Source organism: Talpa europaea, assembly GCF_964194135.1.
Source record: "Talpa europaea genome assembly, chromosome: 3".
NCBI lineage: Eukaryota > Metazoa > Chordata > Mammalia > Eulipotyphla > Talpidae > Talpa > Talpa europaea.
This window is the reverse complement of record NC_140069.1, coordinates 108,482,210-108,507,624: the sequence shown is the minus strand read 5'-3', so window position 1 is coordinate 108,507,624 and position 25,415 is coordinate 108,482,210. Positions and strand designations below refer to the sequence as shown.

General features: G+C 37.4%; 1 protein-coding gene across 1 annotated transcript in view; it reads right to left on the bottom strand.

The window, feature by feature from the left end:
- Positions 1 to 25,415, bottom strand: part of ABCB1 (ATP binding cassette subfamily B member 1) — a gene marked incomplete at its 3' end in the record, with an annotated part of 83,759 nt that overhangs the window by 18,170 nt on the left and 40,174 nt on the right. Inside the window, 11 exon segments of the mRNA XM_084230847.1 lie at positions 2,578 to 2,661; positions 6,051 to 6,128; positions 9,030 to 9,137; positions 11,416 to 11,562; positions 13,959 to 14,135; positions 14,850 to 15,011; positions 16,288 to 16,458; positions 16,781 to 16,984; positions 17,119 to 17,244; positions 17,428 to 17,538; positions 17,690 to 17,803. Coding sequence (XP_084086973.1) covers positions 2,578 to 2,661; positions 6,051 to 6,128; positions 9,030 to 9,137; positions 11,416 to 11,562; positions 13,959 to 14,135; positions 14,850 to 15,011; positions 16,288 to 16,458; positions 16,781 to 16,984; positions 17,119 to 17,244; positions 17,428 to 17,538; positions 17,690 to 17,803 — 1,482 coding nt within the window.

Genomic DNA, 25,415 nt, shown 5'->3' with positions numbered 1-25,415 from the left:
AGAATATCCTGCAGTTTCCTTTCAGATCACATACCCTGGCAATAACCTTTCAGACAAACTAATGTTCAGCTTTGGATGTAATCAGGTCGCAGAAACAAGTCAAATGGATCAAAGATGACAGACTCATTGCTAATGTACATTTTCTAGTGTACATGAAAGGTGAACTAAAAGATCTAGAATCTTAAACTGGAAGGTTAGAATTAGTCTTAATCTGATTTAGCATTTCAGGTGATACTGCATTGGTTACTGGTCCTATACTTTAAAGACTAATTCTCCTGTGTCTACTTCTCATACTGAGTGGGAGTCACCAGAGTTGAGGATAACAACGAATGAAAGAGCATGTAGTAGTTAGTACTATAGTAACCAAATAATTTTCATTTCAAACAGTAGAGCTAAGATGAGGCAATGTTCAGAATACCACAGTCCAAGTGTGAAGCAAAATAAGACATGTTTTAATGCTTGAAACCCACTAAAACTCTCCACAACCTCCATCCTACTGGAAGTCTTTATTCTTCTCCTACTTGGTCCCCTCCTCCCATCCCTGTGTCTTCCTAACCTGCTATTTATTTCCTCCTCAAAATACCTACCAGATGGACTGAAATTAGAACATTTAAATTCACCTTTCCCTCAATCACCTTCTCCCAGAAAAACTTTTTAAAAAAACACATAGTTGCTTTTGATTACTATATGATTCTCATTTGCTTTTTTCACTATCTTCCAAAATGGCTCTTCCAGAGAGCTAGCAAAATGGATTTAGCCTAAGTTCATTGATTAATTCCCATGGAAATCTAAATTTAAAATAAAAAAGACTAATATCTTAAGTTCTCCTCCATCCCCATTTTTCTGTACCATTTACCAGAAATCGTTTAACAATTTGTCCAACTTTGTCCTATTCCTCTTTTCCCATCTCTCCTGAACCCACTCACATTAGATTTTGTTCCTGCCATTCTGAAACCATTTTTATTAGAACCACAAGCACTTACTTCCACATGGGAACAGCATTGTGAAATATTTGGTCATCTCACAAGCTCATAAACAGTATTTGATATGCTAGATTGCTCCCTCCTTCACATGCTTTCTTCATTTTTTTTTCCCTAGGACACCACTCTTCTCCCTCACTGGCCAATTCTTCTACTTCTTTTCTGGTTCCTCACAGTGTTGACCTCAAAGCCCAGGAATTATCATCTTCTCTCTCTACACATCCTTTCTTGGTTGTCTCCAGCTTGGGTCTTAAGTTACCAAAGCACTGAAAAAAAAGTCTGTTTATTTTGAGACCAAAATTCTATGCTAAACTCCAGTCCTGCAAATGTACCTGCCATCTCCATTTGGATCTCTAATGTACCATGTTCTACACAGAACTCTCACTTCTCCCCAAACCTGCTCTCTCAACAAGCTTTTCAGTTCATTTAAAAGCAATTCAATTTTCTTAGTTATGCATGTCAAAAACTGTGGAGTCATTCTGAAATTCCCTTTCTTTTATAGCCCACAAGCAATCAAACAATTCTGTTTACTGTACCTTTAAAATGCATCCAGCTGATTTTTTTTAAATCATCTTCACTCTAACCATCATAGCCTAAAACACAATCATGCCTCTTCTCAATTATTGCAATAGATCTTCTGCCACCACCCTTGGCTCCTCACACAGTGGTCTTTAAAAATTTCAAATCATGTCATTCCTGCATTCAAAACCCTAAAATGGATTCATATCTGACTTCAGACATAATACTAATCTCACTCCTATGACTCATTCTTTTAATCTAGCCATTTTATCCTTTCTCTGTTCTGGGAGAAATGGTGAAAATGTTCCAGCCTTAGGGTCTGCACACTTGCTGACACTTCTATTTAGTGCATTCCTCTGTAGACAGGTACAGGGCAGGCACCTTTCCTTTCTTCAGGCAACCAGCATGCCCTTCTCCCATATCCTGCTGCTATTTTTTCACACAGCACTTAGGACAACCTGTCATACTATGTAGACTCCACAGGACAGAACTGTTGCTTATTTTAGGAAGTTCAAAGTTATTTCACGGGGTGCACATTCTTTCTGCAAGTTCCTATACAATTTGATCTAAACTTCATTTATTTTTTACAAACCTCAAATTGTATTAAAACAATTCCTAAGATTTATAGTGCAATTTTATAATACAACTCTACAAGGATTTTCTTCCTTCACTTCTGAAATGTATTTGATAGGTAATCAGAGTGGGCGTGGGACCTAAACTTTCTTACAGCAACTTCACAAATTCTTTTTTCATTAGCAATTAGTTTCTGTTCAATGAGCATTAAAACAGACTGAGCCTACATGATATGTTGATAAACACTTCCATTTCTAAATATTTGTCCTTATTTATCTTGTTAGCAACATGAATAACACAGCAAGTAACAGAGGAATTACGTATGATACAGTACATGATGTTTAAGTAGTTAAGTTTTGCCTTAAGGTACATGATATATTGTGAAGGTTAAATGTCCAACATTTCTTTTATGATGATAAGAACTGACATGTGAGGAGAAAATAGGTTTCATGCTGAGTTTAAAATGGACAATTAAGACAAACACCAGCAGAAAGCCAGCACTTACCCCTTTAACTTGAGCAGCGTCATTGGCGAGCCTGGTAGTCAATGCTCCAGTGGTATTTTTAGGGTCATCAAACCAACTCACATCCTGTGGCAGAGAAAATGAGTTTATTATCTTATAGCCCAGTTTGGGAATCTGATCTCTGAGGGTAGAGGCAGGGTCAGTTTTGCTGATCACTTATTTTTAATGAATTTAATAACTGATATTTGACAATACACAAGAAAAGGACATGATAGACAAACATGTAAACATTATTTCATTTATCAACAAACATTTTTGAGTTCCTATTTTGATCCAAATGTGGTTTTCAAGTATTGTATTTATAAAATAGTGAAAAAAGAGGGCAAAATTGAGGTTTTCATGAAATCTATATGAAATCTATATTCCAGAGAGGGAAGTTCTTCGCACAAGTAAATAAACATTTTTCATTTTATTATACTATGTTAGATGACAATTAAAGCTATGAAGAAAAAAAAAGGGTGAGAAGGAAAAAAAGTGAGGGAATCCATTTTATAGTTTGGGGAGGGGTAGAGAAATCCTAAGATGACATTAGAGCAGACAACTGAATGAAAAGAGAGAGAAGACTATTTGAGGGAAGGAAGAAATAGCAAGGCATGCCTGAATTGTTCATGCATTATCAACAATGCCTTTAGGCCTGCCAATAGCCTTAACAGCACCTTTGTGTAAACTTGCAAAAGCTGCTTCTTTCTCTGTTCAGTTTCTATTTTCACTTGGTTCTCCCACTCCTTTCCTACTCACGCTTTCTGCAATGAGCCAGCAGGTCTAAACCAGACTGTAGACTAGAAATAGGTACAGCTGTGGGAGAGGAGATCTGAGAGATAATGAGGGCCATTATGACCTTATAGGCAACTCTAAAGATTCCAGAGTTTACCCAGAGACATGGGTAGGTTGGGGCAAAGGAATGTGATCTGACATACTTTAGAAGAATGACTTATGAAGGGAACCGTCTGTATCACGGTAAGGATGGAGGCAGTAAGATCAGTTAAGTGGAAATTTAATATTAAACAGAAATAAAGAAGTCAAAGAGGTATTCAATGGTTTTAGCCTAAACAACTGGTGGAATGGAGCTGCCATTTACTGATAAAGGAGAAGACAAGGTAAAGATTAAGCTCTCTGAGGAGGAGAATTTTAGCTTTGGAAAATGTTAAATATTTAATGCTTTAGATATCCAAATAAAGAAGCTGAACACACCTTTAGATAACTGTAGTTCACAGTAGAATAAATGAAATTGTTCAAAGAACTCTAAATTAAAATTGAACATTCAACATAAAATAGGATTTTCTTCGTAAAACCTCTTATATTGTTCAATATGTAACAGGGTGGTCCCCAGAAAGGGATTCCAGGTTTCCTGCCCCACCCAAAAGGAGGGTGGAGCTGAGCAGGGAGAGAAGCTGCAGAGGAGACTGAGAAGGAAGGAAGCAGGATGGAAAGCCAGAAGGAGACCTGGAGGAGGCACAAGAAGCAGAGAGATATGTGATGAAACTGCGCTTGCCTTTTGGTCGTGGACTGGGTGACACAGATGTGGGTGAGACACGTGGGGAGGTGACAATAGCGGTTTTTGACTCGATTTTGATTTTTTGATTTTGCTCTTTTCCTCCCAGACTTGTCTGGTTGTTTCTGACCCTTTTCTGTGGGTCCCCACTGAAAGGTGCTTTAGACTTTTGGCAGGCTTTGGGGCCTTGCTTTGGGCCAATCCTGCTTGGGTGGACTTTTACCCACAAGGGGATGGGTAACTCTGGGTGCTTGATTTAGAAACTATATTCTTTGCCTTTCCTGTATTGCTTACTAATTGTATTAAAGTTCCTTTTCATTAAAGTCTCGTATGTTTTGTGTTGATGCAGCAGATGGCAGACCTATTTAGAGCAGGCAGGTTTGCAGGGTCTGGGGTGCCGCTCTCCTGCCTGTAACAAATACACAAATATTAAAATGATGGTGAATTTGAACTATGAATTTATGCTTGTTACAAAAATAACTGTGGTCCTTCTAGGAAGTTATCTGAACTGGCATTTTGCACTAAAATAGTATCTATCACTTCCTTCCCAAATACTTAAGAAAACACAAAGCATTATCATTAATTTATTATAGCATGTATTAATTTGCTTTTAATTTTTTCCGGCATTCTCATAAAATTCTTTTTTTTTAAATTTGTTTATTTTTAATTGAGCTAATATTGGGATACCCCCATCAGGTATTACCACTATAGGGCACCCATGACCAAGTCACCTATATTTCACCATCAATTTGCTTTTTTAAAATTGCACCCCTTTCCCCCCAACTGGCATGTAATTTCCTTGAAGATAAGAACCTCAGTACTATGCCTTGCAAGCAGAAGGCATTAATGCATATTTGATGTACTTAATAATTTATGGAGAGGGTACTACACAAAACATCAGCTCAGCTTCCAAAGTATAATGAATCTAGAAGTTGGCCTGCAGACTGGTGGGGTAATGAGGTATTTGGCCCTGGACCAAGGTCAACCTAAACCTAAGCAGTATCTTACTTATACACTGGTTTAATTAGGGAGGGACACCCCATCAAATAATGCTCTCTAAGTTATTAGATTCAGTCTTGGCTCTGTCAGTCTAGCAATTCTCATAAATATTTCTACTTTTTAAAGTGATACTGGTAGGAATAGGAAAGAATCGAGGAATAAGACAGCTGGACAAGAAAAGATGTCATTTAGAAATCCTAGCATAGCCAACTGAGGCTTTTCAGTCACGAATCAAATACCTCTCGCATGTCAGGGGCATCCTTCTAGGGAATCATTTTACTCAATGGAAAGTGATTAGTGACTTTAAATAGAAAGTTATAAAGTCACATATAAAATCTTCATGATTAATAAGGAGATTTTTCCCTTTGGACTGGGATGCTTTGGGCTACATTCCAAGAATCTCCCACCACCTTTTCCCAGGGAAACATTCATTCCTGTCAGAGTTCTGAAGGAACTCTGTGAGCAGCATTCCATTAAGTCGTTATTACTAATAACACTGTGGCTTAATTATTGTATCAGTCTAATTCCAGCAAAGGAGCTGCGCAGTGAGGAAAGGTGCTGTGGGAATGAATCTTGATATGTGGAAAAGAATACAGAACATATCTCCTGTTAAGGAGACACACAGTGTCTTGGGTTTCACAGGGTAAAGAAGAAGAAGAATTAGAGGTTCTAAAGAAAGAGAAGAACTAGGGGTTCTGAAGATGGCTCCTAACTACAGCTACCCAGACAAAGACTGGAGATTGTGTCTACCAGTAATACTGTTCCTTGTGCCTTCCTACAGTGAACAGACAGCAGGGTTCTGAGCCTTTGCAGCAAAGGGACCTCAGCCACATCAGTGAGATGAGATTGAAGAAAGATCAATACAAAGGCTCACTCTAAGCTACCAAAGACATTCCTACTGCCTGAGACCATGAGAACAAAAGGGGAGCTCTGCATACCACAGGGCATGATCTTCAACATATACCTGTCTCAGCATGGATTTAAAAACCATGTATCGGAGCCGTTTGGTAAGGATCTCTCCAGCTTTGCCAAACATGTATCCCTGTGAAGAACAAGAAAGCAAGAAAGGAGACTTGAGAACCAGAACTTTTTTTATGGATTATGAAAAAGACTTGATGTCATTGCTAAAGCAGGACAGTAGACCATCAGCCACCTGATTACATTTCAGTGACTATGCACTATGGTATACCTAGCCACATGGATGGCATAGCCACGAGAGCCCAGATTTGAAATAGACACTGTCACTCACCAGCCAGCTGACAGGCCAATGGGGAATTTATTAGAAAGTATGGTTTTTTGTCCCCCATTTCCACCCCTAAGTATTTGTCCCAGTGAACTGGGAAAGCAGGAATTGCTCCCAAGGTAGGGACACTCTGAACAGGGAGGTTGTATTATGTACCATCCCAAACAGGGCATTTTTTAGAATAAAATGGATGCTATTAATAACATACCAAGACTTTAGGTGTTACCTAAGAAAATGAATATAATCACCCCAATCATAGAGGATGCTAGAATAAAGATGTCAAATTCTTAGTTTCCAAGTTTAAAAAAAAGCCCGTCTAGAAGTAAAACAGATTGTGGAAGAAGGCTTACTGTGAGAGAATTTTCTTCCCTGACCTTCCTTATGCCCCAAAGGTACAGTCCTCTGTGTCTGGGTGGAGGAAAGAGAATTACTGGGAAAGAATATAATAGGATGTGATGGTGCAGCCATGCAAGGCTACATCTGGGGAGCAGGGACAACAGAAATCCCATGCCAATGACTTTGGGGATATGGGACTAGAAGGAAGCAACACTCCCCTTTCTTTCTGGAGCACTGGGAAAGAAGTGGCAGTTTTCAGATGAGGCTGCCACATAAGGCATGGGGAAAGTGGAAATGGCTGGATTGTGTATCAGGAGAGGAGAGGCCTTAACATCTAGCCCAAGTCTCCTATAGAATCAGAGAAGTGGAGGAGGGTAACCATGTCTCTTTTATGTTTCCAAGTAGCAGGCTGCATATTACTGAGAGAGAAGAAGCATCTGCAAATGGCACAAAGGAAGAAAAAAGTCAAATGGGGATAGCCAAGTAAGACTGCGTAAGTGAAAACAGCTGGGGTACCCCAGGCTCCTCCCAACATGAAGCAGGGGTGCAAGCGATGTCCATAGACTATCCCCTTCCAGCGTTGTAATGATACATAACCATTTGGTAACACAGCCACCAATCCAGGAAGAAGGTGGAGAGAAAGGAATCTGAAGTTGAGTTTAAGCTTGAAATTACTAAAATGATTACATTTACTTGGGAATAACCAGATTAAGGTTTCTACTGTTACAAAATGTGAAGTGGCTTGCCTACTACAGGAATATTACTGTTATTTTTGTCCAGTGCTAGCAATTGTTAAGAGGCACTCTACCTATGTTAGTTTATTAAGTCCTTATGACAATCCATGCTTATGGGTATTCTAACATTCAGCACTGTGCCATCTCTACACTTCTGAGACCCCATAATTTAGAGGTTTATTCTCATTTCAATCTACCATGCAAGTCAGATTCCAGTCTCCCTGATCACCATCATATTACAAAGATAGTGCTTTGACTCTGTCTCACCAGTACAAATCTCTGAAGTTTAAGGGAACAGCTCAAAGCAGATCTCCTTCCAAATTTCTTAACCAACTTCACCCCCAGCAATTTTTACCTTCTCCAAATTACAGTGGCATTAAGAGCTACAATCTTGTACATAGTTAGTATCATATCTATTCTGGTAAGGCCAAGCTCCCCAATGAGACTACATATTTAGTTATGAAAGCTCAGTTTTCTTTCTTTAGTACCTCCTATAATATGCAGAACAATGTCCTATAAAAAAATCAATACATACTTACAACATGTTAACTAAAAATACCTATTCAGATTTTCACCTTTAAAAATTACATGTGATATATCATTATCCCTGTTTTATAGATGAAGAATATGAGGCTTAGACAGTTTAAATGACTTATTTGCCCAAGGACACAAAATTAAGAATTTGTATAACTTGTACATGATCCTAGGTCTGACACTAATGCCCATTACTGCTTTACTATTCAATAAGCTTTTTGAGCATGTAATTAGCTTGCAATTTCATTTCGGCCAAATGAAATTGCAAGCTTTAAAATTGGACTCTTTACAAATGTTTCCTACAGTTTTTGTTTGAGGACTGACATTAAAAGGGTTCTATCATTAAAAGGGTTCTTTCTTCTATAGCAAAAGTTGAATGATAAATTCTTCAAACAATTTAAAAATCAGTGTGACTTGCTTATAAGGTTTTGTTTTTTGTTGTCACCACATTAAGCACACAAATTATACAAGAAGACATTTCTTTAAGTATTTAAGTTGACTGGCAGTACTTATATCCAAACTATGTCTAGGTTTCCTTAAATCTTGTTTTCAAGTCCCAGCTTTCATTTCTAATCATCATGTTAGATCAAACATTCTGTTATCTTTAATTTCATTAATATTTCCAGTAAGGGGGGGAGGGAGAAGCAGCTAAGAAAGAAGCCAGAGGAAGCAAAACATTTTAGTTTGAAATATTTGACATCAAAGAGGGCCTGGTGGTGCAAGGGGTTAAGATGCAACCTATGAAACTGCCCACAGCCACTGCAGCACGAGTTCAATCCCTGGCCTGGGAGCTACCGACATGGCACAGCAGACCTCTCCTGACTCACTCGCTGCTCCCCTCAGCAGTATTTAAGTCAATCTGCCTCTTCTGTTCTCCACTCTGTCTCTGGTAAATCCTCTCAACCCTTCACCTCTGGCCTGTACCCCAGTTCTTGTATGCATACATAAACAGATATTTTAAAAAATATGTTGAAGAAACTTATATGCTAACAGTGCAATTAATGTTTTTGTTAGAAAGCAAATTACACAGACATTTACAAATTCCACACAGTTAAGTAATAAAGCACATCTCAAAATGAATAAAGTGAATATTTACCTGAAGGAAAAATGTAATAAAAGAAATGATTCCAAGGATTAGAAACATTAGTGAAAAGAAGTGACTATCCCGTTCTTTTGTTGCATTATCCTGGCTTTTGGTAAAAATCTGTTAAGAAAATATTTAAAGGTTTTCAGTTTAATGAATCACTGAAAAATTCATTCTGGGTCTCACACATTTCCCATCCAGCATAGTAATCAGGAGTGAAGGGATCTTTAGTGTAACTGAGGTAAAGGTTGGCTTCCCTCATACCGAACTTACAGGTATATGCAATCTGCCTTCTTTAGAAACCACAAAAGGGTCTGTTGTTCCTAAATATACACCATGCTTTCTCTGCTCATGCTCCCTCTTTCATTAATGAGTGCAGTGTCACAAGAATCACACCTAACATGTAAAGCAGAAGTGACAATGTCTATTTCTTCTTCCTTTGGTGGGAATCTACAATGTATGACAATACATTGTTTCACAATTGGGACATTCCGAATTGTCCTTGGGTATCTAGAGAAAATCTGTTAATATGATTTTGATGAACCATATTAATCAAAGGCTCTGCCCAAACCTTTCAGAAAAAAGGAGGTTCCTGAGCGGGTCTTCTTTGTAGAATGGCCAATTAGAAAGCCAGTGGGAACTACGGTCAGTCAACATAGCATCACATATAGAGACCCTTCCAGACATGGTTAGAGGGGCTTGTAGGTATGTCTTGGGCTCAGGGAACACAGAAAATAACCACTCTACAGGCAGGAATAAAACCTCTATTCAGTGGGCCAAAATCTGTCTTGTAACAGAGTCAAATTCCTAATCCAACCCAGCTCACTTTATCCTTTATAAAGAAAAAAGGCTTTTTAGAAGAGATTAATTTTTCTAATGAGTTATGTCAACAAAAATAGTAGCTAACAATCAGTGAGCTCTTACTCTGTGCCAGGCACTATTCTAAGCACATTCATTCTTTTTATCCTCCCAACCACCTCCTGAACTTTGTTTTATTATCATTGCCATTTTATATAGAGGGGGACTTGAAGCATAGAGTGGTTAACTTGTTCAAGGTAACACAGGCAGCAAATGATCACCAACAACATAAACTCAAGCAAACTAATACACAGCTCAGAACCTTAAACTCCATGTTACAAACTTTCAATGAAACAGATGGTTGGTTGTCTACCCAACATAGGAGCTAATGTGTCAGCCCTGAATCATATGCCTTTAGGCTTACTGTTACATGAGAAATGAAGAAAACAAATCCACAAGTTGAGTTTTTGCTATATACAAACTCATTCCTAATTGATGGACTTTTTTGTTTCTGATGATACCACTATCTACCTCTACCTGAGTGACAAATGTTAGGACAATTATCAGCAAACGATGGGCTACCAGCCAAATGTTTATACAAAGCTTCAAATGAATATAGTCATGTTCATTTGATTCAGTGGTTACTTCATGTGGCTGCTTTTGCACTATGATAGCAAAAATGAATACTAACAAGAAACCACATGGGCTACAAAGTCTAAAATAGTTACTATATTACCCTTTATAGGAAAAGATTGCTAACCCCAGTCTTAGAACATGCTTCATGAAATCAGATACTTTATTTTCTTCTTGGTATATTTTCAACATCTAGAACAATACCTGGCACAGAACAGAATCTGAAAAATCATTCATTGAATTAATACATTAAACATGAGTATCAACCTAAAATAAGTTAGCTAGACATGGACAGACCTGAACATAAGTGCATTTTTAGGTATAACCAAAAGATAGTGTCTGTCCTATGTTTTGTGCAGTGAACAATCTCTCCACATTGTTTTCAGCAGTCAAATCAAGGATGTCCTTGTCTTGACATTTAAACATGTCACTAAGCAGAGCACTCCTGCCTGGATTGTAATTTTATTGCTGAAAATGTTGTCATTAATAGCAGGTGCAACCAACATATGTTAGTCTCAATCTTTCAGAAGACGTTTCCTTTTGATTTCACTTTAACTAATGGAATGCTCACAGAGGCAGTATGCTTCATGGACAAGAGAATGTGGTTGTTAGAGAACAGTTCTCTCAGACTGGTCTGATAAACATGCAACTCTCTTTGCATGCTGGTGACGTGACAATTCATAGGTTTCTCAGAGCCCATTCATGGCATGTAAGGAAAAATCATCCTATGATTTTCATTATTTCAGGGATTTTGTCCCCAAGGCTCTGGGGCAGAAATCAATTGGACATGACAAAGGAAGGTTTAAAAAAATCAGCTTTCCTAGCACACACCATATTTTTATTCTTAAATCTTAACACTACTGAGCTTAATATAAAGTACATACCTTTTGTGGCTTTTGTATACTGTCCCAAACATTGATAGTTGGGATTCACAAGTAAATCCACAAAATGAGCATGGAACACTTACCCCTACAATCTTTGAAAATATTACTGAAAATGCTGGTTGCAAGCCTCCATTTATAATGGCACAAAATACACCAACCACAAAATAAGGCCATTCAGTTATATTCAGCTTCAGAATCCTCCAAAAGGAAACAGGAGGTACATTTTCTTCCTGGAAAACACAAAACATTGCCAACAGACTAGTTAAGAAGAGAACTGATAATAGATTTAACGATGTACAGTTCTTCCAAGTGCACAAACCTTTAAAAATGAATATATCCTATTCCTGGTTTCTATCAAATGATGGTTAGTTTTTTTTAAAAGTGCTAAGAGAGGGCCTCCCCTGGTGGCTCAGAGGTTGAGCACTGGTCTGCGAAGCTTCTGCAGCACCCGTTCGATCCCCACCCACCAGTGAGGGTCCCACAGGGCACGCAGACCTCTCCTGCCACCCGCTGCTCCCCTCAGCAGTGTATTTTGTTAGTCTGCCTGTTTCTCTTCCCCACTCTGGCTCTGGTGAATTCTCTCACCCTCCTGCACTTCTGACTGTATCCAGTGCTTGTATAAATGAATAAATAAATCTTTAAAAAAAAAAGTGCTAAGAGATTCTGATAAGTAACGTCTTTATATTCTAATGTTTTCAGAAACACTAATCTTATCTAACATTTAAAACATATCAAGAATATTTTTTGAGAGTAAATCATATTGATTTATTACTTGTTTAAATATTTTATTTTATATAATTCTTACATCATTTTTCATTTTTGCACAATGTATGCATTTTCATTTTGGTTATATTCCCCATACAATTGCATATAAGACTTGAAACCATAAAATATATAGAAGGAAATATAGGCGAAACACTATATGACATGCACCTCAAAGACATCTTTACAGACACATCACCCAAAGCAGTGATAGTGAAGGCAAAGATAAACAACTGGGACTACATCAAATTAAAGAGCTTCTGCACAGCAAAAGAGATAATAAGCAAAACAAAGAGAAACCCCACCAACTGGGAGAAAAAAATTTTTTTTTAAAGATTTATTTATTTATTTATTTATTTATTTATACAAGCACTGGGTGCAGTCAGAAGCGCAGGAGGGTGAGAGAATTCACCAGAGCCAGAGCAGGGAGCAGAGCAGGCAGAAGGTCCGAAGTACACTGCTGAGGGGAGCAGCGGGCGGCAGGAGAGGTCTGCGTGCCATATGAGACCCTCCTCTGGTGGCCAGGGAGCAGCCGGGGATCGAACCAGCGCTGCAGAGGCTGCGGGCAGCTTCGCAACCCAGAGCTCAACCGCTACGCCACCGGGGAGGCCCTGGGAGAAAATTTTTGTACACAACACTAATGATAAAGGACTGATTGTATCAAGAATATTTTTAAAGAATATTTATAAGTAGAGAAGAGCTGATGAGACTCAACAAAAACAAAGAAAATAATCCAGTCAAAAAATGGGCAGAAGAGCTAAAAAGGAATTTCTCCAAAGGGGAAATGCAAATGGCCAAAAGGCATATGAAAAAAGGTTCAACATCACTTGTAATCAGGGAAATGCAAATCAAAACTACAATAAGATACCAACTTACACCTGTGAGAATGGCACATACTAAAAAAATTAGCAACAACAAATATTGGCAAGGATGTGGAGAAAAAGGAACTCTCCTGCACTGCTGGTGGGAGTGCAAACCGGTTCAACCACTATGGAAAGCTGTGTGGAGATTTCTCAACCTACTAAAGATAGAGCTTCCATATGATCCAGCAATTCCACTCCTAGGTATTTACCCAAAGGACACAGAAACATTAATTCCAAAGAGCACCTGCACCCCTAAGTTTATAGCAGCACTATTTACAATAGCTAAGCTTTGGAAACAACCCAAATGCCCAAAAATAGATGAGTGGATCAAGAAGATGTGGTACATATACACAATGGAATATTACTCAGCAATCAAAAAAGATAAACTCATGCAATTTGCAACAGCATGGATAGAGTTTGGAAGGGATCATACTCAGCAAAATAAGCCAGACAGAAAAAGAAAAGTACCAGATGGTCTCACTCACAGCAGGAATTTAGAAACCTAAATAAGGGATCAGGAAAAAGACTAATTATAATAAGGTAAAAGTAAAAATCAACAAGCAATTATAAACCAGAGACACACTATGGGAGGAGGGGGGAAGAGGGAGTAGGATAAAAACAAGGGGGGTGGGAATTGTATGGGGAGTATAACCAAGATGAAAATGCATGCATTGTGCAAAAATGAAAAATGACGTAAAAATATATAAAATAAAGAATATTTATAAGTAGACATACAGAATAGAAAGGTTTATACTTGAAGACCAATATTAATCTATCTCTTTATATTATATACTCTAAATCTAAAATCCTTGTGCCATAAATTATCATTAATAAATTCTAAACTTAGTCTAAAATATTGAGATTTTACTTTGTGGAACACTCTGGGGAGTAGGACTTGAAGATTCTGGATAACCTTGTTTTCACTACTATCCCACCCCTATTAAATTAGGGGAGTCACAAAAGAGGGGGTTGAAGACATAACTCTATATCGTCCTCCTTACCAAGGCCTCTTTTGTACTAAGTTTTCTGTTTTGGCTTTGTGGTGCACTGACAGCCTTGAGAGTTGATCTTCTTCTTATTAGACTTGATCCTGATTCTTTTTGAGACATTTCCAAGGCATCACTTTCACTTTTGGATTCATCAGTTGCATTTTCTAATTCAATTTCATTTCCTCTAGTCTAAAATAAACAAGAAACATGGATAAGCTGGTGAAGCTCAGTTAACCAGTGAAAATTAATCAGATAGCAAGGAAAATGGTAATTTATGTAGTTATATGAAAAGATAACCTCTTGTTTTTGAAACTTAAAACCACTAAATTAGGAATCCCATTGAATATGCTGAAATAACATGCCACCCATTCTATGTATCATATCCACTCACCTTCTTTTTATGAATGACTTTGGCTCACTCATACTTGCTTCGGACCGGTACTATCAACATACTTGCCACATTGGTCACTGAAAATTTTCTAAGTATCCACATAAAAAATGTTGGAGGAATAAAATCAACTTTAATTGTATATTTTACTTAATCTAATATAGCCAAGATAGATTTCTTTTTCATTCTTCAGACTCATTTTCTACTGAGAACACTGCACCTCAGATTAACCACCATGTAAGTGCTCAGTAGTAGATGTGACCAGAAACTACTAGAGTGGATAACTTGCCTTTAAATCTTTTAAAACTTTTTATTTTTTTTTCTAATTATCTCTACTTATATTTGATTCTTTCAAGAGAAAAAAAAATATCTGAAACTTTAGTATGATCCTGAACTTCCCAATTATTTTTCCCACTTCTCAAGACTAGTCAAGTAACATTCATTTATACCACTAAACACAGCAAAGTCAGCTTATACCTGAGATATTTTAGGAAAATTCTAGAGTTAAACTGTACCTGCATTGTGACAAGTTTGAAGTAAATGCCTTTCTCTTTCATGAGTTCATCATGACTTCCTTGCTCCACAATGACTCCGTCTTCAAAACCAGCAATGACATCAGCATTACGAACTGTAGATAAACGATGAGCTATCACAATGGTGGTACGACCTTCTCTGGCCTATGGAGACAAAACCCAGGTTTTTGAATACAGGAATAATTATATTAAAAAAATTATACATTCAATTTACATTTACTGAATACACAACGCTCTGGGAATTGTAAGAAAGAGACTATCTTAAAAATGTTTGATAGTTTTACAATGTCCAGAACAAAGGTACTGGGATCAATATAAAAAAAGAGGTGAAAAGTTCTAAGAAGAAAAAAATTACATGTAGAAAAAATTAGGTGGCAGCAATTAGAAAACAGAGAATACAATGGATCAATTCTTTAGCTGTTTTCAAGAAAAGGGAGGCCTATGGAATCCCCCCGAAATGTACATTATAAAGAAAAACTATTTTTAAATGCAATCTTTTAAAACTGTTTTTATTTATATTGTAATATATAGTTCCATTGTAGAATAAGAAGAAAAGACAGATAAGCTAAACAAGAAAATACAGATTTGAAATTACTGATCAACAAAGTAAAGCAACCATGATTCCATCTGTCTCTACTTTGGTTGACAGAATTTTTAGTAATCTGCTTTTCTCCTTCCTCAACAAACCATTAAGCACACTGACAGATGTTTCAAGGAACACGCAGTGTTGTTTTGCTATTAAAGAGGAAAAGAAGTGGCACAAATGTAAGTTCTCTTTGAATTCTACATTAACTCAGTGCATTTTGGCCTTGTCCTCACAAACCTAGCCTGGTTACGATTATATGCAAAGACCAAGCCCAAGTGCCTAGTACAGAGCAACCCCTGGAATCCAGTTTGATGAATGGGTCATTTGGACTGAAGAAGTACAGAAAAGTCAAACTCTCTTGATAGTTGAGGGCATTTCATGGCTTAGGTAGGTTTTGGTAAGTTACACTTTATCAGCTCTCTGCCTCTTTCCTGGGGATAAGAGATTTCTCTTATCTGAAAGAATCCTCAAGAGGTATTTAATAGCTTGGAAGTCAAATATGAACCTTTAGATCATGTTCTTCTCTTACTGGACATCACAACAAAGAGCAATTTTTATCTGTGACTGTATTTCTCACTCTTTAAAAGATTTTTCAAGTACCTTTCAATGAAAGTTTATTCATGTCTACTTAAAAAAATACCAAAGAAATAAGTAGAAGTTAAGCAAACAGATCTATAAAGGCTTGATGCATTTATGTGCTAGTGAAGCAATCATTTTAGAAGTGATTGTAAATGTCCTATTTTATTAGAGCAACATTAAAAAGAATTTAACAGTGGGATATTCTTATGCTTTTAAGATGTAAAATCAGGTCAGTTTGAACTCAGGCTCACCAACCTTATCCAGGGCTGCCTGAACCACTGATTCACTTTCAGTGTCCAAAGCTGATGTGGCTTCATCCAACAAAAGAATCTTGGGGTTGCGAACCAGGGCTCTTGCAATGGCAATTCTTTGTTTTTGCCCGCCACTCAGCTGGGCCCCTCTCTCTCCAACCAGGGTGTCAAATTTCTACAACAGAAAATACAGGAGCAACTTGGCTAAAGAACAAGCTATCTCAGCTCTCACAGTTACATATAAAAAGCAATCCCATAAACAACCTAGGGGTCAAAGGCAATAGTGCTCAGTTCCTTAAAACATAGCAATAATCAACCCCAAATTTAAAAATACCTATATGCCAACAATTACTTGATGCAAGCTTTAAAGTCTGAATTAATCTTGATTTCCCTTCCTGATGATTCTGACAATTTAATGCAGGTTCCTAACTTCCTATGCCCTTGGCCAGCTTCTATTTTGGGAACCCTTAGCATGACAAAGATCAAGAAGAACTTACATTAGGTAGCTTCATGATAAAGTCGTAAGCATTGGCTTCCTTCACAGCTTTCTCTATCTCATCCATGGTAACATCTTCACGGCCATAGCGAATATTTTCAGCGATTGTGGTGGCAAATAACACAGGTTCCTGACTCACCACGCCGATAATTTCCCTTAGATACCTTACATTTATGGTCCTAATGTCCTGTCCATCGATACTGACCTGAAATTAAAATTACATTTTTCCACATGGCGCTTATCAGAATAATCTACAATCCTATAATAATAGTACTATTGCAATAATCTGCAATAATCTGCTGACTGCTGTAGCATCTTGCTCAGCATGAGTCATCTTACCGTGCCTTCCAAAGGGTCATAGAGCCTCTGTATCAGCTGGACGGTTGTGCTCTTCCCACAGCCACTGTTTCCAACTAGGGCCACTGTCTGCCCACTGTGAACCTTCAGGTTGAGGCCTTTCAAGATCTACCAGGACGAATTACAAAATGACTTAAAGGCAATTTCCAGACACTGGCACTATGAACCGAGAGTTTAATTCAAAAGAGACTGAGATATACATATACATTTTTTACAGTTTCTAAAGGAAAGTATCAGAAATTCTTCACCCAATATATTGCTGAATCATTGATTAATCATTTACTACTGTACCTTTATTTCTTTTCGAGATGGATAACTGAAGTGAACATCTTTGAATTCCAAATTTCCCTTTATAGTATCTGGTTTGTGTCCATTCTTTGAATAGCTATCAATGCTTGGCTTCTATAGAGAATAAAATTTTAAAAGATTATTAGTTTACAGTAATTAACTGTGGTGACATTTGTGGCATGCTGGATAAAGTGAAAAAGAATTTAATTGTTAACAAGAAAAACTTTTAGGTAGATGAATAAATGACCACATTTATAGTACTTACATTATCAATTATATTAAAAATTTCATAGGCTGCTCCTCTTGCATTTGCGAATGCTTCAATGCTTGGAGTTGCCTGTCCAACACTGAAAGCCCCAATTAATACAGAAAAAAAGACCTAAGGGGTACAAACAAAAAGCACCATGTTACTTAGATGGTACTTTACAAAATTTTCAGGCTTCTTCAAATACAGTTAATTAAATGTTTAAATGGCAACAGAACATATGAATAGAATACTAGATGTTAAAAAATACCAACATCAACAAGCAACTATAAACCAGAGTGGTAGGAGGGATTATGGTCAAAATAAGGAGGGGTGGGAATTGTATGGGGACTATAACCAAGATGAAAAAGCAGAGTAAAGACTGCTTGAAACTGGCAGAAGGCTCCTGGAGGAGCCAGAGGTGAGCTGGGAAGTTCGCCCATACCAGGCCCCTCTGGGCAGCAGTCCGAGCCCAGAAGGGAGCGGGCATCCACCACCTGGGCAGACCAGGTGCACAGGAGAGTGCATCTCCACATTGCCACTTTAGAACAGGGACCTTTCTTCAACTAAAGACTGCTTGAAACTGGCAGAAGGCTCCCTGTGAAACCAGAGGGAAAAGGTTCCCTGTGCCATCAGAGGTGAGCTGAAGGCCCCCACAAGACTGGTCCTGCCTGGCAGGAAGTTGGAAACCAGAGAGGGATCCAGTGATTTGGAACCCAGAGTGCAATCCAGCTGCCCCACCTCCCGGGAAGTTTGTGGGACTTCAAGACACACCTGTGTAATTAAACACAGAAGGAGGAAATATTCTGTGACAGTGACAATTAACATACTCAAAGTACCACTGCCTCACTAGACTTCTGGCATAGCAGTATTTGACTCGTTTAGACCACCAGTTCCCAAACCCCACAAAGAGCACACCCAAAAGATGCCAGCCAGTACCAGCAACACAGTGTCCCAAGGCATACGGCAAATTAGAAAACAGGCAGTAGGGAGTAGAAAAACTACATGCAACCCAGCAACTCCTCAGGAAAAAGGCACACCACAAAAAGAAAACCACCCACCAGACTGCAATGACAGTAACTTGGAAGAACTTATGAGCCTTCCAGAAAGAGAATTTAAAATTGCCGTGATTAAAAACTGAAGTCATAAAGGAAAACAATGATAAGGGAAAAATAATCAATGATCAGAAGAATGAAATTGAGTCCCTAAAGAGGGAAGTAAAAGGAATTGCAGGAGATCAAAGAATTAATGGAGGAGCTAAAAAACTCTGGAAAAAGCAATGAAAGCAGAATAGATGAAACGGAAGAACGAATAAGTACTCTTGAAGACACAGAAATAAAAAGAACCAAAACAGAAAAGGAAAGAGAAGTACGAAGGAAAAAGACCGAAGAAAGACTTCAGGAACTATCTGACTCCATGAGGAAAGGAAATATAAGAGTTATAGGAATCCCAGAAGGAGAGGCGAGAGATGTAGGAACAGAGAAAATATTCCAGGAAATAATTGAAGAGAACTTTCCAAATGTGAAGAAGGAACTGAAAATTGATATACAAGAAGTAAGAAGAACACCAAACTTTCATGACGAAAGGAAAAATACAGCAAGACACATAATAGTAAAGCTCCCAAGAATCCAATACAAGGAAAAAATAATGAAGCTGACAAGAGGGAAGAAACAGATAACATTAAAAGGAAAACCAATCAGACTGATATCAGACTTCGCCGAAGAAACACTACGGGCAAGGAGAGAGTGAAGGGATATAGTCAATAGACTCTAATAAAACAAATGCCAACCAAGAATACTCTATCCTGCAAAGGTCTCCTTCCTCTACGAAGAAAGAATAAGGACCTTCCCAGACAAACAGAAACTCTGGAATTTCATTACGACTAAACCCCCACTCCAAAAAATACTACAAGGAGTCCAAAAGCCAGAACTTCAGAGGGACGAATAACAATGAAAGAAGGCCAAAAAAAAAGTTATTAAAAGAATAAATAAAATGAAAGGAAAGACAAACACAATGGCAAATACAGATGCTAACATATCAATATTAACTCGAAATGTAAATGGACTAAACTCTTCAATAAAAAGACACAGAGTTGCAGGCTGGATTAAGAAACAAAACCCAACCTTTTGCTGTCTCTAGGAAACACATTTAGCTACAAAAGATAAAAACAGACTCAAAGTTAAAGGATGGAAAACAATCCTACAAATAAATGGACCAAAAAAGAAAGCAGGAACAGCTACACTTATATCAGATAAAACAGATTTCAAACTCAACAAGGTAAAAAGAGACCCCAACAGTCACTACATTATGATCAAGGGGACAATACTTCAAGAAGAAATAACACTCATTAACATATATTCACCAAACAAAGGAGCTTCAAAATATATCAGACAACTATTGTCATCTCTGAAAACAGACATCAGAGAAAACACATACGTAGTGGGAGACTTCAACACACCACTATCAACAATGGATAGATCAACGAGACAAAAAATAAGTAAAGACACTAAAGCTCTAAATAAGGACCTAGAGCGCTTGAGCTTAACAGATCTATAGAACACTAAACCCCAAAAAAATGGAGTACACATTTTTCTCAAGTGCACACAGATCATTCTCCAGGATCGATCACATACTTGGACACAAGACAAACATCAACAGATACACCAAGATTGAAATCATACCAACCATCTTTTCTGACCATGAAGGTATCAAACTAGAAATAAACCATAAAAAGAAGGCAAGGAACTCTCCTACCTCATGGGGATTGAAAATCACACTACTGGAAGACCACTGGACTAATGAGGAGATAAAAGAAGAAATTAAAAAATTCTTTGAATTGAATGACAATGAGGACACCAATTTCCTAAATGTATGGGATGCAGCAAAAGCAGTAATAAGAGGAAAATATATAGCAATAGAGGTTCACATTAAGAAACAAGAAAGAACTCAAAGAAAACACCTAATCTCGAAGCTCAAAGATCTAGAAAAAGAACAACAAAAAAACCCCAAAACCAGTAGAAGAAAAGAAATAATAAAAACCAAAGCAGAAATAAATGAAATCAAAACTGAAAAAACAATCTAAAAGATCAGTGAAACCAAGAGCTGGTTCTTTGAAAAAATCAACAAATAGACAAACCCCTAGCCAGGCTCACAAAGGAAAAAAGGGAGAAAGCACAAATAAACAGGATCATAAATGAAAGAGGAGAAATCACAACGGACACAGCAGAAATCAAAAGAATAATCAGTAACTACTATAACAGTTAAATGGAAACTAGTTTAACAATCTAGAGGAGATGGACAAATTCCTACAACTCTACAATCACCCAAAGCAAGATAACGAAGAAATAGAACTCCTAAACAGACCAATTACAAGCAGCGAAATTGAAATGGTAATCAAAAACCTCCCCAAAAACAAAAGTCCAGGACCTGATGGATTTAGAAATGAATTCTACCAAACATTCAGAAAAGAATTAGTGCCTATCCTTTACAAATTCTTCCAAAAAATTGAGAAGGAAGGGATAATACCAAACACGTTCTATGAAGCCAGCATTACACTAATACCAACACCAAACAAGGACAACACAAAAAAAGAAAACTACAGGCCAATCTCCCTAATGAAAACTGATGCAAAAATCCTCAATAAAATTTTACTTGTCAGAATCCAACAAAGCATCCATAAGATAATTCACCAAGACCAAGTAGGATTCATTCCAGGGACACAAGGATGTTTCCAAATCTGAAAATCAATCAACAAAAAGAAATATAAAAACCATATGATAATATCAATAGATGCCAAGAAAGCTTTCGACAAAGTGCAACATCCATTTATGATAAAAGCCCTTGAAATTCTTGGGATACAAGGAACATACCTCAACATCATAAAGGCCATATGTGACAAGCCAACAGCCAGTATCATTCTCAATGGCAAAAAGCTGAAAGCAATTCCATTAAGATCTGGAACAAGACAAGGATGTCCCCTCTCACCACTGCTTTTCAATATAATACTGGAAGTCCTAGCCAGGGCAATAAGACAAGAGAAAGACATCCAAGGAATCCAAATAGGAAAAGAAGAAGTCAAACTATCACTATTTGCAGATGACATGATAATATACAGAGAGAACCCCAAAAACTCCACAGAAAAACTAATTCAACTGATGAATCAGTTCAGTAAAGTGGCAGGATACAAAATCAACACGCAAAAGTCAGTAGCCTTCCTATACACAAACAATAAATCTGAAGAAGAAGAAATAAAAAAAAAATCCCTTTTATTACTGAAACAAAAAAATCAAATACTTGGGAATAAATCTAACAAAAGAGGTAAAGGACCTATACAAAGAAAACTATAAAACACTGTTAAAAGAAATAGAAGAAGACACAAAGAAATGGAAAGATGTCCCTGCTCATGGATTGGAAGAATAAACATTATTAAAATGGCCATCCTACCAAAAGCAATCTACAGATTTAATGCTACTCCAATAAAAATTTCAATGTCATTCTTCAAAGAAATAGAACAATTATTGATGAAATTCATATGGAATCACCAAAAACCCCTAACAGCCAAAGCTCTCCTGAAAAAAAAAAGAAGGGACTGGAGGCTTCACACTCCCAGGCTTCAAACTATACTACAAAACCATAATCATCAAAACTGCATGGTATTGGAACAAGAACAGACACACAGACCAATGGAATCGAATAGAAAATCCAGAAATAAACCCCCAGATTTATGGTCAACTAATCTTTGACAAAGGAGCAAATACTATGCATTGGAGCAAAGAAAGTCTATTCAATAAATGGTGCTGGGAAAACTGGATCGCTGCATGCAAAAGAATAAAGCTTGACTACTACCTCACACCATACACAAAAACCAACTCAAAATGGATTAAAGAACTAGACATAAGACCTGAAACCATAAAATACATAGAAGGAAATACAGGCAAAACACTACATGATATGCACATCAAAGACATCTTTATAGACACATCACCCAAAGCAGTGATAGTGGAGGCAAAGATAAACAGCTGGGACTACATCAAATTAAAGAGCTTCTGCACAGCAAAAGAGACAATAACAAAAACAAAGAGAAACCCCACCTACTGGGAGAACATTTTTGCACACAACACTAATGATAAAGGACTGATCACAAAAATTTGTGCAGAGCTGATGAGACGCAACAAAAACAAAGAAAATAATCCAGTCAAAATATGGGCAGAAGAGCTAAAAAGAGATTTCTCTGAAGAGAAAATGCAAATGGCCAACAGGCATATGAAAAAATGTTCAACATCACTTGTAATCAGGGAAATGCAAATCAAAACTACCATGAGATACCATCTTACACCAGTGAGAATGGCACATATTAAAAAAACTAGCAACAGCAAATGTTGGCGAGGTTGTGGAGAAAAAGGAACTCTTCTACACTGTTGGTGGGAGTGCAAACTGGTCCAACCACTATGGAGAGCTGTGTGGAGATTTCTTGACCTACTGAACACAGAGCTTCCATATGATCCAGCCATTCCATTCCTAGGTATTTACCCAAAGGACACAGAAACATCAATTCCAAAGAGCACCTGCACCCTTATGTTTATAGCAGCGCTGTTTATAATAGCTAAGCTTTGGAAACAGCCCAAAAGCCCAAAAATAGATGACTGGATCAAGAAGATGTCGTACATATACACCATGGAATATTACTCAGCATTCAAAAAAGATAAACACATGCAATTTGCAGCAACATGGATGGAGCTGGAAGGGATCATGCTCAGCGAAATAAGCCAGAAAGAAAAAGAAAAATATCGGATGGTCTCACTCATAGCAGGAATCTAGAAAACTTAAATAAGGGACCAGGAAAAAAGAATAACTATAAGAAAGAAAATATCAAAATCGATAAACAACTATGAACCCGAGACAACCTATGGTGGGTGCGGGGTGGGGAAAGAAGGGCTTGGGGTCAAAATAAGGGGGTTGTAATTGTATGGAGAATATAAAAAATAAAATTTAAATTAAAAAAAGATAAAAAAGCATACATTGTGAAAAAATGAAAAATGATGTAAAAATATATAAAATAAAATTAAAAAATATTTGAATTGTTTAAGTACTTTTTGATTTACAATGCAGATTTAGAAACAACGATATCAGTGAAACAATGATATATGTCTTATGGGACCAATATATTGTTATAGAAAATATTAATTCAGTGACTATGAATTTTGGTTTAGGTCATCAGCAGATAAAATGGAAACAAATATTAGAGAGACAGAAGACCCAGGTCTGAACCCGGGAATAAGCACTAACTGTATGTCTTCAGGCAATTCTCTTGGAATGTCTGAGCTTCAATTTCTTCACTTGCAAAAATAGGCAGGTTCTATTGGTTGTCCCTACCCAGTAACATTAGTTGGTATATCATATGAAACAGTATATATAAAAATATTTTGTAAATTATAAAGCATATACATCCAAGGCATTATCAAGTGAAGTCTTTTTTCTCCCCCAGACTTTCAAGTCTGATAAAAAAGGGTTTTATTTTGATTTTGCACACACAAATTTCTTATTGGCTAAGACTTCACGTTGTTATTCTTCAGTGTTAAAGAGAACTAAGTACACAATTAATTTCCTTCTAAATTACCCAGGAATTATATTATCCAATTATTTACACAGAAGGATTTTTACTAAATGATTATAAGTTCATTTTCTCAATTAGTCTTACAACAGTATTCCTGTCGTTTCCATTGGACAGAAGAGTAACAGAGGCTTGACAAGTCTAGGTGACTGCCCCAAATTACACAGCTAATAAGTGGATTAGCAAGAATTTGAACTAAGTAAACCTAAGATCAAATTTCACGCTTTATTCACTATTCAATGTTTCCAGTTTGTGAGGCAGATCTGGCTGAGTGAATACTGGATGTTAAATTGCTTACTTACATTACAATTATTAAGTGGAATGTATCTCTTCTTATTACCTAGGTTCACTTATAGCATCCCTAATATCCTAATAAAAGCTTTTTATAAAAGTCATTCTTACTGAACAGTCCCACCTATTCTGGATAGGCAAAAATAAGAGGCACAATCATCCTTATGACACAGTACATTCATATGACAGATCTGTTCCTGAAAAACACAACTACTTTAAGGGACTCAGCAAGATATATTGTGCTGGCCTATGAAAATGGAACCCAGTAACTTCTAAGTTTATGTACTTTATTAAATGAAGATACAGACTGACCTTGTGTCTGTGAATTATTCTACTGTCTTTATTTATATATATATATATTTAAAGATTTATCTATTTATTTATACAAGCACTGGGTACAGTCAGAAGCGCAGGAGGGTGAAAGAATTCACCAGAGCCAGAGCAGGGAGGAGAGCAGGCAGAAGGACCGAGGTACACTGCTGAGGGGAGCAGCGGGAGGCAGGAGAGGTCTGCACGCCATGTGGGACCCTCCTCCGGTGGCTGGGGAGCAGCCGCCGGCATCAAACCGGTGCTGCAGAGGCCGCGGGCAGCTTCACAACCCAGCGCTCAACCACCGTGCCACTGGGGAGGCCCTCTACTGTCTTTAAATAATGAGGACAACATCAAATAGAAAGCCTTTTGTACTTGTACAAATTTGTAAGACAGAGGACCTCCAAACAGAATATTCTTTTAGGGAGAGCAAAAATATATAATATCATAAATTTATGTGATGTATTTGCTATTTTTCAAAAAAAATCGAAGAGAGGTTGTACAAAGGATCTGCAAAAGAAACAAAAAAACTGGCTG